This window comes from Peromyscus californicus, unplaced genomic scaffold, assembly GCF_007827085.1.
Source record: "Peromyscus californicus insignis strain IS unplaced genomic scaffold, ASM782708v3 Scaffold_18__1_contigs__length_77618521, whole genome shotgun sequence".
Taxonomy (NCBI): domain Eukaryota; kingdom Metazoa; phylum Chordata; class Mammalia; order Rodentia; family Cricetidae; genus Peromyscus; species Peromyscus californicus.
In genome coordinates, this window is record NW_026294480.1 from 960,014 (window position 1) to 975,627 (window position 15,614).

At 48.6% G+C, this 15,614-nt stretch overlaps 1 protein-coding gene across 3 annotated transcripts in view; it reads right to left on the reverse strand.

Moving 5' to 3' along the window:
• Positions 1-1,009: 1,009 nt before the first annotated feature.
• The window catches only part of Slc6a3 (solute carrier family 6 member 3), a 40,052-nt gene continuing 25,447 nt past the window's right edge, over positions 1,010-15,614 (reverse strand). For all 3 annotated transcript variants that reach the window (XM_052742916.1, XM_052742915.1, XM_052742914.1), the window contains 8 exons: positions 15,256-15,380; positions 13,122-13,234; positions 11,932-12,060; positions 11,257-11,356; positions 9,527-9,627; positions 8,047-8,214; positions 6,925-6,996; positions 1,010-2,524 (listed from right to left, as the gene is read on the reverse strand). In XM_052742916.1, the coding sequence (XP_052598876.1) occupies positions 2,501-2,524; positions 6,925-6,996; positions 8,047-8,214; positions 9,527-9,627; positions 11,257-11,356; positions 11,932-12,060; positions 13,122-13,234; positions 15,256-15,380 (832 nt within the window). In that variant the 3' untranslated portion in view covers positions 1,010-2,500. The remainder of the gene's footprint in view (positions 2,525-6,924; positions 6,997-8,046; positions 8,215-9,526; positions 9,628-11,256; positions 11,357-11,931; positions 12,061-13,121; positions 13,235-15,255; positions 15,381-15,614) is intronic.

Below are 15,614 nucleotides of genomic sequence, written 5' to 3' on the forward strand. Positions count from 1 at the left end.
TGAACAGCCAAAAGCTGGAGGCTGGGAAGGGGGGTATGGGAAGTATTTCCAGCCCTGTGTATGTCCTGAGCCACAGACATTGGCTAGTGCACCCCTCCCCAAATTCCTCAGCAAGCACAGTTGTACGTACAGCTTCAGAGTGGCTTGCAGTATAAACAGTGGCCACAATCAAACAGGAAGTTGATCCATCGCCCTTGAGGCTGCTATGGCCAGCATTCAGGCAGTGGGCCCTGGCAGTGAGGCTTTTGCTCACTCTGTGGTCTGGGGTCAAGGTAGTTGATTCACTGTATTTTCAGAGGACCAAAACCTGAAGGAAGTGAGGTTGTTTTTTTTTTTTTTTTGGGTGGGGGGGCCGGTCTGGCATAAGTCATATGGATGGAAGTGTTTGTTCTATCATGGGTTATAGGGAGACTATTGTATTGTCACGGTGTTGATGACTACATAACTTGTTACAAGTCACACTAAACCAAGCATAAGGAGGTTTCCTTTAGGTGTGGCTTGGTCTCTCAATGTCCAAAGAATCCCTCCAGTCACAGAATAGGATATAGAACCTAGAGGCCCACTCAGAAGATCCCAGGATTTGTCTCTGAAAGGAGATCTCAGACAGCTGTTGTGGTTGGGCCGGGGGACAGAATCTGGAAGTGGAGGGAGCTGACAGGATGCTGATTGGAGAAAGACTGGAGGAAGGTGGGCAGGTAGACAGTGTGTCCTACTGAAATGAGCAGGTGAGTGCCACATACATCGCAGGGGTATGGACCTGGAGCAGGGTCATTACTATACCTAGCACACCTGTGAGAGAGTTCCACATATGAACTTGCTCCAGGTTTGGGAGAAGCAGGTGTGGAGGTGCATGGGAGATGTAAAGTGAGGTAGGAGACATGCTGAGGGGTATTTAGATGGAAGAGTTCTCTCTAGGGGAGCTGGACCCACCCCTCTTTCCCATGTATGAGCAGGTAAGCTGGATGCTGTACATGATAACAGCCAAGAAACACATAGCAACAAGGATGAGCCTGTTTCCAACATATATTTCTTTTATTGTTTGTAAGGACCCATACAAGGTACTGTGAAGACAAAAAGCAGATGCTGACAACACCTGGATATCTACATGGAGCCATTCCTCAGAGAGGAGGCAGTAAGCCTGATCCGTCTCAGACACACTGCAGTCCTGAGGCCAATAGCCCTGCATTTCCACCTGGTGGCACACTCAAATCCCTCACGCCTGCTTGCAGAGAGCACCTACGTTTGGCTCTCCCAGACAGATATGTGGTACCATGGGATACAGGCCAGACAAAGTTCACATTTATTAACTCAAAGGAAAATCATGACATCCACTTTTTACTCCAGGAGCTAAAGCCAGCACTCTGTGGGAAGGTGGTTCTTGGTCTACCTTCTTCCTATGGTATTGCTAATTACTCTTGTAAACAAAAACAGGGACATCAGCAAACAGATTTGAACAAACTAACCTTGCATTTTGAGAATAATTTTGATTCACACATACATATGATTTTAAAAAGCCATTTATAATATGGATAATGTCCATTGATGTGATGGGAGCCTCTGGGAAATCAAACCCAAGAGTGGGTGTTTCCCCAAAGATCAGGCAGGACTCCAGGCCAAGGATATGATCTTTTTCTTTGGGACCCTGTGCAGAGCAGGTGTCCAGGGATTGGGACACACTGTGAGGAATACACTTTCTCTGTGGCCTTCAATTCCATACTGAAGTGACCACAGCTGAGCAGGTCTCCCAGGGGCTAGGAGTATGGGTTGTATCCCAACCTTATTTCATGTCTATTTATCTCAGCTATAAAGGAAAAAAACATAGAATCTCTGGCCACTTGCACCAAGTCCCTTGTCTTCCGTGGCTCAGAACAGACCCTGTGTGTGTGTGTGTGTGTGTGTGTGTGTGTGTGTGTGTGTGTGTGTGTGTGTGTAATGTATGATCAGGATGCTAAGGTCACGGTGTCTGCTCAGAGCCAAGCACCAGGAAAGCACTTGGCATGTGTTAACCATCTTTTCTATCTTCTACACAGCAGAAAAAACAGGATACTTGACATTGTAAATTTGAGCAAAAGAAAGGGTCTAGGCAGCTACTGTGAGCACGAGGATTCTGGCACAGTGTATATACAGGTACCAAGGTCCCTCTCCTAGAGTGCAGGGGACAGTAAGACCTGTTCTTCCAGGGTGACCACAGATGGGGGAGTGAGCCTTGCAGGGACCAGATACCAGCCAAGTATTTTCTATCCAGTAGGGACAGGGACACAGTTGACCTCACTGTGTAGAGATGTGTGTTCTTACAACCACATACTCACAGAGGCCTCTTCTTTTGTAGCATGGATTAGGTGTGAACAGTCAAACACTGAAGCCCGAGCTTTGATTGTTTTTCCACACAGCAAAGGGGAAGGGTGGAAGCGGCCCTCCTTTCTTGATGCCTGGGTTTCCTTTAGTGGCTCCCTGTCCTGCTGTTGTGAGATGGCCCACTTGGCTGCTGTCCCCTTCCACTTTACACCAACAGCCAGTGGCGCAGCTGGAAAGAAAGCATCGTTTATTCAGAAGTGAGGAGCAGACCTTACAATTGTCACTTTTGGGCCAGTGGCCCTGTGATGAAATCAAGATGGACTCAACTCAACAGGTGGCACCACTACCCTATGGGGAGCTTACCACTGGTGGATGCCACTCTTGAGGGGCACCAAGAGCCAATGGCCTGGTAAACTTTTAAGTACTGAATTGCTTGATAAAGAAGAGACATGGAAACTAGGTGCAGTTGCTAATGTCTGTAATCACGACACTCAGGAGGCTGAAGCAGGAGGATTGCTATGAGTTTGAGGCTAGTCTGGGCTACAGTAAGATTCTGTCTCAACAAAAGAAAAAAAAGCAGAATAAAGCAAAAATAAAACAGAACCAACATAATAACAAATAATCATGCCTGTGGAGCTCAGTTGCTTGAAAGGCCAGAGTACTGGCCAGCTTATTTGTGACCAGCAGTTGAAGTGAGATGTGCAGGACATCTTTAGATCCAGGGCTGGCTCCATATTATCCTCCTACTGATTTGTGAGTGGCCCAGTAGTGTCCTTTTCCCTTGCATGCTGAAACTCTGTTGGGTCTATTCCAGGGGGTGCTGCACTCTGAAGCCTGTTTTGCTGGTAGTGGGCCAGGTGCAAGTGGAGGGGGCATCGTGGATGATGCTTATGGTGCTGATGGTGCTGATGATGCTGATGGTGCTGATGGTGTGGATGGTGCTGATGATGCGGGGATTGAGACCAGAAGCCTCCTGTTCTGCTGCCTGCTCAACTTGTTTCTGATCATGAGCCATTTGTGGACACTCACTGACTGGAGAGATCCATGCTGCTAAGTGTTTTCAAAACATGGCTCATAAGACCGTGGTCTGACACACTGAACCAGAGATAGGAGAGAGGCCATGGCCATTGCTGCCACATGATAATCTTTTGGTTTCTTCTCAAATGGCTCTTTGGGGCTTCTTCAGTTCTGGTCTGAACTTGCCACAGCATGGCCCAAGGTGGGCAGAGCCTAAGGCAGTCTGCAGGTTAGGCCCACACAGGCACTGGCCAACTGTGGCATGGGGCCCAGAAAAGAAACAGAATTCTGGCTGAGGGTATACAGAGAAGGGCCAGAACCCAGAATTCTGTCCAAGTGCAGCAGATCTGGGGGCAGGCCCACTCCCTCTGTCCCTGTCACCAACAGAAGCAGGCAATTAGGTGACAGTCAGAGAAAGGAGGGCACAGGGTGACTTATATTTTAAAAACCAGGAACACTGAGCTCCAAGCAAGGATCATCAAGAACTAGAACCCAGAACCTAGAGCCTAGAGTTCAGGGTCCAGGACAGGAGATGTTGCAGCTGGCACAATGGTTATGTGCAGGATACTAGAAAAAGTGACTGACACGTGTGAATCCAGAGATGGAGCAAATGAGGCTCAAATGGTAGCTACTAGAGCAGTGGATTTGATTAGAGAGACAGGGCTAAATTATGGGCTGTTGACATAATGGAATATTACTGAGCAGGCAAGATGGATGGACCAGAGCTACACTCAGATTTCTCACCAAAGGGGAATGACAAGACTGAATTTACCATCTGAAACGGCTTCAGTTGAACACCACAGATATCTATGGGGTTTGAAAGACACTGGACATCAGATGGCCATGGTTAAATGATACCTCAAGAAGAATGAATGAGGCAGCCACCCAGACTGCTTCCTGGAAGGTCTCTGGATTTCAGAGTGCAGTCAGAGCCCAGAAAACTCCCTGGAATGTGAAGGACCTACGTGTCTGGAGCTTGCTGGACAGAGCAGCAAAGAGCACCTACAGAGATGGGCTGAGTCCTGAGCAGCAAGTGTGACACCAGAGGAGCCTTGGGACAGGGTATGGGAACTGGCCTGGGACCTGTGGGGCTGGATCAGTGCCTGCCCCTGCAGCTAGGTTGGAAACATTACTCAAGCCTGCAAAATGGCTGAGAGACAGATCTATGTCAATGCTTCTTGGGACCCACCCAACAAGTCTTAAAAAACACACCTCCAAAGATCCAAGGAGCTCCAAGGATATTTAAAGGTATTGAAAATGTTCAGTTAGATGTGGTGACATATCTAATACCAGCACTCAGAAAGCTGAAGCAGGTGTATCTCTGTGAGTTCAATACCAGCCTGGTCTATATAGCAAGTTACAGACTATCCAGAGTTACATAGTGAAACCCTGTCTAAAATAAAAACCAAACCAAAACAAAATATCCAATATATTGGGGTCTGGGAGAGGGCTCAGTTGGTAAGTGCTTGCTTTGCTGGCACAAGGACCTGTGTTCACCCCAGGAATCTGTAGAAATGTCAGGCATGGTCCTGAGGATGACACCAGAATATCCTAGGGTGTTTTTCCAGCCTCCACAGGCATGCACACCTACACATGCATGCACTGAATCCCACCCCAGCATGCACACACAGATGTTAAAAAAATATTCAGGATGCAATTAGAAAAAGGCACACACCTTGGCTCTGATTAAACTTTACCAGAAACAAAAAGCAAAATTTAAAAAAGCTCTAGTGAGCAAAGCCTGACACTGACCCCAACTGACAGAAAAGTTCAAATCTCAGATAATCTCACTGTGTTTGTTCAAAAAGTTAAGAGGAGACATGGAAGATACAAAGGGACCCCAAACAAACCTCAAAGAAGAAACTATAACAGGCAAGAGGGTTAGCCTTCTGCACAAGCTCACAGAAGATTACACATTCCAGAAAACATCAACTAATTTTAAAACGAGTGGATGGATCAATAAAGGCAGAGGAAGTTCCCAGTGATTCAGTAGGCTCAGAAGCATGAGCAGGGAGATACATCAGAAAGCATCCAAAGGGTACAGAGGAAAATTCAGGGAGTGAGCAGATAATGTATGACCCAGTGACCAGAGCCACTGTGCAACTGTGCCCCTGAAATCCAAATGTGAAAGCATCCAAGTGTGGATAGGCGTCCTAAAGGACCCAGGCACGTACTCTAGAGTCCAGGGACAAAACAAAAGGAGGGTTTTAAAGCACAGCTGTGAAGGGCCCTGAGGACTGGGGGGCTGTGAGCTTTCAGGGACACAGGCAAAGTGAGAGGGTCATAGATACCTGAAGGTGGGGAGTTGGTTGTGAGAGCTCATTAAGGAGATGTCTCAAGGATTGTTTTTGAGAACCCAGAACATGATCCAGAAAGGAAAAATGCACATGGAAAATGTGGTGAAGTCACGAACAGCAAGAAATCGTCAACCCCAGGTCATGGTTCGCACAAAGCAGTAACACAGTAAACCCACAGCAGCAATGTCTAACTCGTGGGCTAAAAGGATGGGCATGGAACCTAAGACAATGATTCGGTAACCAGTAGCAGGGTTAAGTCGTCGTAATTGATATTTAAAAGGTGAGTTGAGATATTAACTTTGGACTTTGAGGGAACTATGTGCCACCCTCAAAGATAACTATTTAAAGAATTAAAACATGCAGGTTCCAAGCAAGTGGAAACAGATGAGTGGAGCAAGAAAAAGCAAAAAGCTCAACCAAGAAGGCAACAAAGAGGAAAATAAAAACAAAACAGGACAAACAACTAAAGATATCAAGATGAAGCTCCCCTATATGTGAGTGGCTCAGTCGACCTCGTCGGATCATCAGGGTGAAACTTGAGGCTTATGTTAGAGTTGAAAAAGACACCCAAGTCTTCGGGCCACTGAGGAAGCGAAAGGGATGGTTTTACAAAAGCCAAAGATACCAGGTGCAGCTTCATTCACCGTCAGAGCATTGTGTGAGGGGACAGCCTCTGCACATGCAGCTCAGCACATGTCACCCGCCTGTGGGACACAAGAACTCACCTGGCTCTCAGAGAGGGCAGAAGAGAACCCAGGGGTCTGAGGATCCTACTCTTTCGTTGGTGCTTCCCGGGCCTGCCTGCTTTCTCCGTGGACACCTGACCAGGCCTGACTCTATTCTCACTCAGTTTGGCCTCCCTGCCCTCAGGTACCCTGATGGACATCTGACTAACTCCAAGCTTTCATGAGCCTTTCCTTGTGAGCCCCTGCCCTCCTGGCCCTGCTTCCTGAGTTACTTCAGGCCCTCTGTTTCATGGTCCTTTTCTTGTCATCTCTCCAAGAATGGAGGGCATAGATCCTAGGGACTCTCACATTTGTCCCCACAGGGCTCTTCCCCTCATGCAGGCATCCCTGCCAATGTCACCCTGGCTGCTCATCTCCATGAACAACCTCTACTGCCCTGTCCACCACCTCAGGCTTCTGGGTGGCCCTAGATAGCATCAAAGATCTGCTGGTGTGGCAAGTGCTTTTCTGTACACAGCTTCCCGGTCTTCTGGGGCTGCTAGAGCAGCTGTGGGTCCTATGGGAGTTAGAGGATACTAGTCAAGTCTCTCTGAATCCCCCCCGAGGGTTGAACAGGGTATCAAACTCACCGTGAACTGGCGCACCTCCCCTCTGTCCACTAGCTGGCGGTCTTTCTCAGGTGTGATGGCATAGGCCAGTTTCTAAGAGAGAATGGGGTTGTTGGTATGGCATGGGGCCCAGGTTGGCACAGACCAGCCAGCACCCACTATAATAATGAGGACTCCCACAAAAGGAGTCAGGCTCAGGGGCCACAGCCTCAGGTCCTTAACTCTGAATGAGAGCAAACCAACGATGCTCTGATACACAGTGAGTGCAGTGCTAGCTGAGATCTCGATCCCTCAGTGGATTCAGGCAGGTCCCTCAGGGTCTGTTACTTACCCCTTACAGGAAGTATTGCTTCCTTCTACTCATCCGTTCTTAGAGCCTAGATGTCACCTGGGACCCCAGAATAGACTTCAGGTCCCAGGACTGTCTTTGATTCTCAGCTGGACACTGTGGCAGCCCTATGCCTTCTAAGTTTGGCAGCAGAAGGGCTGTCCTCTGACCACACACTCTTCTGTTCTAGACCCAGTATGGCCAGACTGACAGAGGGACCTCTGAGTGCCAACCTGTGAGGTGAGGGACCTGCTACAGATTCCAACACCAAGGGACACTGGGGCTCCATGGTGGAGTCCTTGGGCCCCACAGGTACAATGGACTTTGCTGCTCAATCCAGGGAAACCGCTTTAAGGAGACCCTGGAACTCAAGTGTGAATGGTCTCTGGGAACTATTAGTCCACTCACAATTCCATCATATAAGTTATTCCCCCAGGGATAGTAGCCAGGGCGGGTCAAACAGGACATGTAGGCATAGACTGGTATCACATAGACACATGGATGCACAGAGGCAAATCATATAGATACACTGGTACACATGTACACACAAGACAAATAGGTATGTATAGTCAGTCACAGATGTGATGTGTACATACACACACACACACACACATACACACACACACACGGTCACAATTGTAGGCACACCAGCACACACAAACACAAATATGGCATACACATACATACCCCTCTTTTCTGTTACACCAGCCCATTATTGCCATCATGGCCCCACCTCCAGCCTCCTGCTGGCTGAGATGGTCCAGGGATGGGGACACTGAACTATTAGGGTGAGGAGCCCCCTTGAAAACACCCACCTCTCGGAAGGACCCTGGCAGGCTGCAGAACTTATAGGTTGCATAAATGGGCACCATAGCCATTGAGGATGTGGCAATGATCCAGCCCAGTGCATTGGCCCAGTCTGGGAAGATGTAGTCTCCATAGTGTGGGGGTCTGAAGGTCACAATGCTGACCACGACCACATACTGAAATAAATGGGCACAGAGGTCAGGCACATAGGCAGGTGTGAAGATAGAGGACAAAATCAGCAAGTAATCTATAGAAGGTCTCCTAGGCACGCAGGCCACAAGTGCCATCCTCCACCAGGCTACCTGGGCCTGGCCCAAGCAATACGACATTTTCCTGAGGCACCAATGGTATACCTCCACACATGCTGTGTAGCTACACATGTGCTTCATTCCTACATATAAGTGTGCTTACATGTGTGCCTACCTGACTGCTTGTGCCTAGACTGCACCCAATACATGCACTATGTATTTATACCCTGTGCTTGCACATGTACAGTGTACTTAAACATGTACTTCATACTACACCTGTACTTTGTACCTACACATGATTGGCATGAACTGCATACTTACACATGGTCTTTGTACCTGGGCACAATAACCATTCCCAAACATAGGAAGTCCAGTCAGTGTGCATCAGGATGCATTTTTTAGGAGTCATTTCTCACTTGTGTATTTCTCAGGGTCAGCAAAGTTTACTGTCCATCTTGGAAAATGCATTTGGACAAACATATCTCATACTTGTTTTTTGTTCCAGCAGATGACACATTCCTTAGAAAGCACTGTGTCTGACAAAGCCACACCCTTACATGCAAATTGATTTTGATCTGGTCAGTTTGTTGGGGAGTGTGATCTGCTGCAGAGGTCACATAATAACACGCCTTCAGTGTGCACTGTCTGCTGTGACCAGGAGATAGCACAGTGACTTAGAGAAACACGAGGTAACATTTTATTTTCTGCTAAGATCATAACTTTATATGAAATGGGTTTTAAATTAGGTTTAAAATTACATAAATTATGCTTCCGTGAAGTTGGTGGAATGAACTGCTTAGCATAATTTATAGGTTTTATCTAATACCATGAAGCAATATAGAATGGAACTCAAATACTTCATCGTGTCTCCTAAGATCGAGGTCAGCTCTTTCATGTTGGCGAGGGGCCTTGTCAACTAGGAGATAGGATAGTTAAAAAAGGATCAACTGTTTCAGTCAGAGACAAGAAGCCAGTGCTGTGGGGGTTCCCAGGCAGGTGCCCCTGGCCATTGATACTGGCTGTATCCTACCTATGACCAACTGAGTGGGTGCAAGAGTTTCCCTCAGGCTGCAGAGGGCTGTGAGCGGGCTTGTGTAGCTGCATAGATCAGTGGGATCTACGTCCCTGCTAATTGCCGCATGAAGCCAGGTGAGCTCTCTGACGTCTTTCTCAGTGATCTCAAGGCACTGGAATGGATTCAAGGGCAGAGGCAAGAAGTGTCTAGGCTCATGGTTCTTACCAGGAGGAAGCAGGGGCTGACCAGTTTCCAGCATAGCCGCCAGTACAGGTTGGGTCTCTGCCCTGTCATCTGCTTGATGTCATCGCTGAATTGCTGGACACCTAAGGAGGAAGAGATAGCCATGGGACTGGTCATGAAACTGGGCATACATAGGTTCTTCTTGACACTAGGGGCCTCACCCCTCAGACCCCATACCCCTGATTATACTCAGCCTGCACTAATTGACTCTGATGATGCTTCCAAGAGGCCCGTGGTGAGTTGAGGGCCCATCAATACTCTGTCCCTACCCTGCTAGAGCTCCTTCTCCAGGTCCCACATCCTCCCTACCTCCTTCTGAAACAGCAATTTCCCACCTGTCAAACACTGTGGCAAAACACATCCAACACAAAACTTACTATTTTGAGGATCAACTCAGTGGCTACCATCACTACTTTCCATCTTCAGAGTTTTCTCATCTTCCCCAACTGAGATTCTGTCCATTCAACTCCAAATCCCACCCCAACACTTAGCATTCCACTCTGTTTCTAGGGACTTGGTCCCTTGAGGGATCATATGTAGGTGGCACCACAGGATATGACCTTTGGGGACTTGCTTGCCTCAGTTAGTATGTGTCCCTGGGGTTCATCCATGTTGGAGCATGTGCCAGAATCTCTTCCTTTTTAAAGGCTGAGAATTCCAGTGTGTGTGTGTGTGTGTGTGTGTGTGTGTGTGTGTGTGTGTGTGTGTAATGATTTTTAATTTAAAGCTATCTCTAGACATTTAATAAATGGTATTTCTCCCAGCCATACACTTTAGAAACATCCTCCAGCAATATTATTCAGCTTTTCTTATTCAGGAATTGGTAAGGAGATCTCAACAGTGACTCTCTTCACCACTTCTGGCCTGGTCTCTGGCTCATGGGACTGCAGTAGGGTGCCCAGCTTTGAAAAGCTCAGCAGACCTCATGGTCTCATCAGAAAGAGTCTCTGACTGGAGCTCTGATCAAGGTCTCCTGCTTAGAGCTCCATTCATGTTCCAGGACACCACTAGAACCCCACTGTGGCAAAAAGACTGGGGGTGGGAGGGAAAGGGTGGACCACAGCTAAATACTTGAGGCCCCTGGGATCCTGCAGCTCTTAGGAGGCCTGTGAGCAGCTCTAGACCCCAAGGGACACTTAGCACATACATGGCTGATGGGCTATTCTCACAGGAGGACCTATGGTTCTGACTTATGCTCAAGCAACTCGGCTGGTCAAGGGTCCTGTCCAGTAGGTACATGTGAGATGCACCTGTGGGAAGTGGCCATGGTTTGACATCCCTCTCACAGACCAACTGAATTATATGATCAAGGTCCCTGCCATGACAGGGAGACCACACTTTGCCCAGATGGACCTGAAGCTATTCTGTGCTTGTTGGTAGGGTCCTGGCTAGCTGGATGGGGTATTTACCTTTTGTCAGTTTGTTGTAAAGGGTCCAGCAATCAATAAGCCTTACTCTCCCACACAACACACCCTCTCTGAACATCTCTAACCATGACATGGCTTCCGAGGTAGCCACTTGGCTGTCCTTCTTGATCTAATAGACAGGCCCTGGCCCAACACCCTGTGATGCCATGAGAGCTGTGACTTAAACTTCTAGAGTCCAGTGGAGTTCAAATGCCTCTTTTCAAAGTGGTTTGACAGAAAGCAAGCCAGAGGACATTAGCCCAGCTGACACACTGGTGCCACAGTGCTGGTATGATCAAGACTTACCATAGAACCAGGCCACCCCAATCGCTTCAATGAGCACACCAAAGAGGATAGATGTGCCAGCTGCAAAATGGTCCAACAGTGTGAAGACATAGATGCCACCCTGGAAGAGAAGGAGCTCCCGATGAACTTGGGGAAAGCTGTAGCAGCTGTCTATCAAAAAAATTTCCCTAAAAGGTAACCCATCCTGTGGGTTCACTCTGGAGATATATCCTGTTCACCCCGATAAAGTTTGATTTGAGTCATGGATTCACACAAAGCTTCTGAGAGAGACATCTGAAATAAATAAAATAGAAACCACTTCTCCCTTGCTTTCCTTTCCCAGGCTCCAGATAATAAGCAACAGAGACACTCAAATTCCAAGCTTGGTGGTGTCAACCTTGGTAGAAGTGGCCAAGACACCACAGACAGGCCTCCACCACTTTCCAGCCCCTCTCCACCCCCAGGAAGGCAGCTTCAGTGGAAGGTGCGTTCTGGACGTTGTTAAGTGCTGAACTCACTCTCTGGAACCAGCTTCCAGACCCGTGTTTGCCCTGCCTGTGACTACAGGGAAGTAGGTTTACTTGAGGGAGAGGATGAAGCTTCCTAGAAATGATGCAGTGTGGTGTCTGTTCCCATGGCCACCAGCTGTGCTGCCAGGCACCAGGACGGACATGACAGGAGCAGGCAACTACATACGTTGGTGACGCAGAAGAGAGACAGCAGGAAGGTGGCCAGGACAATGCCAAGAGTGAAGAGCTCTCGGTGCCGATGTAGTAGCTGGAACTCGTCAACAAGCCCAGTGATCACAGACTCCATGCCCCCCATCTGCAGGACATGGAGAATGGTGGTTGGCACTACCTTCCCAGGGCTTGATTTTTCATTTAGTGAGTATATGCTCAGGGTGGGTGTGAAGGAAATGTACAGCAGACTTGGGGTAAGACAAGAAGAGCCCTTGATGAGGCTCCCTGGCTGACACAGGCCTCAGAAAGATTCTATGGATGGCAGCCACAGTCACCTTGAAGTCACTGGGCCTACTAAGTGCCAAGTGGCTGAAAGTCTTATGAGAGTGATGGGGTAAATGCATCACTAAAGGACACTGTCCCTCCCTCAAGCACAGCTCCAGGCTGGGCATTGGATATGTCCCCAAGTTGAACTACAATGGGGCTGGCCAGGTATTCCTGGGGTCTGCAAGCAGTGCACATGAGATGTGCCATCTTGGATACAAGACAATAAACTCATGGGCTACCAGCTGGGTGTATGATGGAAGTGGGGCTGTGGTATGAGATCCATGCTCTTGGGAAGAGGGGTTCCTGGTTCAGCCTTTCCAGGAAGCATACAATTGCTGAGCTCCGTCAGGGTGGGTAAATGGCATGGGGTAGCCCAAAGCTGCTACCAGACAATTCTGATATTAGGACTCATTAAATGGTCTTGAGCAGTTGATGGGGCTGAAGGGGTCTAAGAGTGCTCATTGGCCCCAGCCCTTTGAGGTTGTACACCAGGGGCCTGCAAAGAGATTCCAAAGTCCAGCCTTTGCTACAGTCAGCCTCTGTCCATCATAAGGGGGTCCAGAGTCAGGAAATGCCTTGCTGTGCAGGGGTGGCCAGTCACTCTGCCTTTATGAGCCAACCTTTTGACTACTGGGGCTCTGCTGTGTGTGTGTTCAGACCCCGATACTGGATTTGGGAAGAAAAGAGTAAGTTACAATTCAACCATTACCACTCAGGTCCAGAGAGGGTCTCCGGTGATCATGGGGATGTTTGAACCTGACATGCAGGCTCTGGGCTAAGCACATGAGGTTTGAGGAACCTCGCCCCATATGGCATTATCCCCAGGAACAGACCAACAATGAGGCACAGCTGTGGAGCTTTGGGGTATGCATTACTCACAGCACTGTCGATACCCAGAGTGAGCAGCATGAGGAAGAAGACAGCAGCCCAGGCCGAGGACAGCGGGAGTGTGGCAATTGCCTCAGGGTAGATGATGAAGATCAGCCCAGGTCCTACAGGCAGAAACCCTCATCACTGCCACAAGCTTGCTCCTGGCTCCCCACTTGTCACACCAGGAGCTCACCACAGCCACAGTTTGCCTCCCGATTCCCTACTTGTCACAGTTTGCTTGCTGCTGCCCCACCACCATGAAAGGCCACTTAGCCAGCCAATGTGGGCAGTCCTCGATCGCTTGGGACTTTCCCTCGCTGCTTTCCTCTGTTTCTCCTCAGGAGTCCTACTTCCTGAGAATGTAGCAGACACTGGCTGGAGTGCCCCAAGAGCACGTGGTAGACAGTCATCTGAGAGATCTGCTCAGCCAGTTGCACCATTGTCCCCAACCCACGTATGCCCATAGGAATGGGAGGAGCAAAATAAAAACTTGCATCAGAGAAAAGGATCGGCAGATACTTTTGCCTCAGACAGTCCCAGATGTCTTTCCAGTTAGCTTTCCTGCACAGATCATGCCTGCCCCACACATGCACTAACATTCACACACATTCACACACACACACACACACACACACTGTAAAGTCTGGAGATTGAACTTGGGCCCTCATGCTCTCGTGACAAGCACTTAATTGACTGAGCCATTTTCCTAGTTCTCCATGTTGAAATTTAATTGAAGATAGATTGATAATGAGGTAGCAGGGCCTTTAAGAGGTACTGGGTTAAGGGGACACCACCCTCACAAAGAGGTTGTTTATCTGTAGGATTTGAGTTAGGTCTTTCAGAATGGGTCTCTTGGGACTGGATTGATGTTACATTTTGGATGTAGAACTTTCTGATGACTCAAGTGTTGAAGACCTAGTCCACAGTTGCTGGTGTGTTGAAGGTGGTTGGATCTTGGGGAAATCAACACCATTGGTAGATGAATTCATACTGAATGGGCTCTTGGGGGGGACCTAGCTGGGGGAAGTAGGTCATGTGCAGTGTCCCCAAACCCTCCTCTCCTTGGTTTCTTAGCCATCAGGAGCTCAGCAGCTTGTCTTACCGTGCTGACCCCACCATGTCTTGCCACATACCCAAAGTGATGGCTAAGGGAACCTGGGCTCAGATCTCTGAAACTGAGACCAAACAAGCCTTCTCTTTTTTCAAACTGATTTTCTTATGTATTTTATCACAGTGATGGAAGGCTGATGAGTATAACTAATTGCAGAGAGTGGGCACTTACAAAGCAAGGCTATGTGTTTAGCCCATCTGCACTGGGCTTCTTCCTTTCTCTCTCTTCCATCTGGAGGCCCTCACCAAAGACATACTCACGGTTGTGTGCTCTTAGACCTCTGTGAACTAAATTAACCATTGTAAAGTCATCCAGCTTTGGACATTTTGTTACAGAAAAATGGATGAAAACACCACATCACCTGGCCACACTGAGTCCTCCCCTCCTTTCCTACTCTTAGTCACAACTTCTGGGTGTGGAGAGATATTTGGTGTCCAAAACAAGTGTCCAAAAGTCAGGCAAATGAGAAGGAAGGGGAGGTCATTCACCAAAGACTCAAGGACTTAGCTGGTTAGACCCAAATCTCATCCAAACCTGCCATGATGTCTGGACACTTGCTAGGAAACATTGATAGCTGATGTCAGAAACAAGCTGCTTAATTTTGGCAAGCCAAGTTGAAGCCTAGTGCCTTACTGTCCTGACACTATGTGACTGGAAAAGCTCAGTCTTCCCCTCCCCTGAGCTTTACATACTCCATCACGGCATGAACTCCTAGGGGACAAAAACGACAATGTCTGACGATGTCCACTCAGACCTCCACACACTATCTACAGGGAACAGGCTGAGGGACTGAGGTGTTGGCTGAACCACTTGGTTTCATGTGAGCCCAGCACAGACAGTATGGAGGAAGCAGGGCAGGAAGAACCCTGCCCAGGGGCTTGGGCTGGGGCTGGTAAGCCACACAGCCACAGGCTGTCCATGGTGGCTCTCATTTGACTCAGCAGTTCTTACACCCAACATCCTTTGGGTCTGGGCCATGTCCCTCTGGCCTCACTCCAGAGGGAGAGTGAGATGTGGTGGGTGGGTGCTCACCGTCTGTGGCCACATCCCCGATGGGCACATTGTGCTTCTGTGCCATGTACCCCAGGAAGGAGAAGACGACGAAGCCAGAGGAGAAGCTTGTCAGGGAGTTAATAGATGTGGTGATGATTGCATCCCTGTAGGAACAAGACAGACTGTCCTGGTACCGGTTAAGCTGCAACTCTGGGAAGCCAGGTGTTATTACCCATTTTCAGCATCTAGGGAAGGGGATGGGCAGGCTCGGAGGGCAGCTTCTGAGAGGAGCACTATCAAAGGACCTACAACTGGGAGAACCTGTCTGGTACTCCTGGGTTCTGTCAGGGCTCAGAACAGTGGAAAAGATAACCACTCTGTGTCCCACTCACACAGCC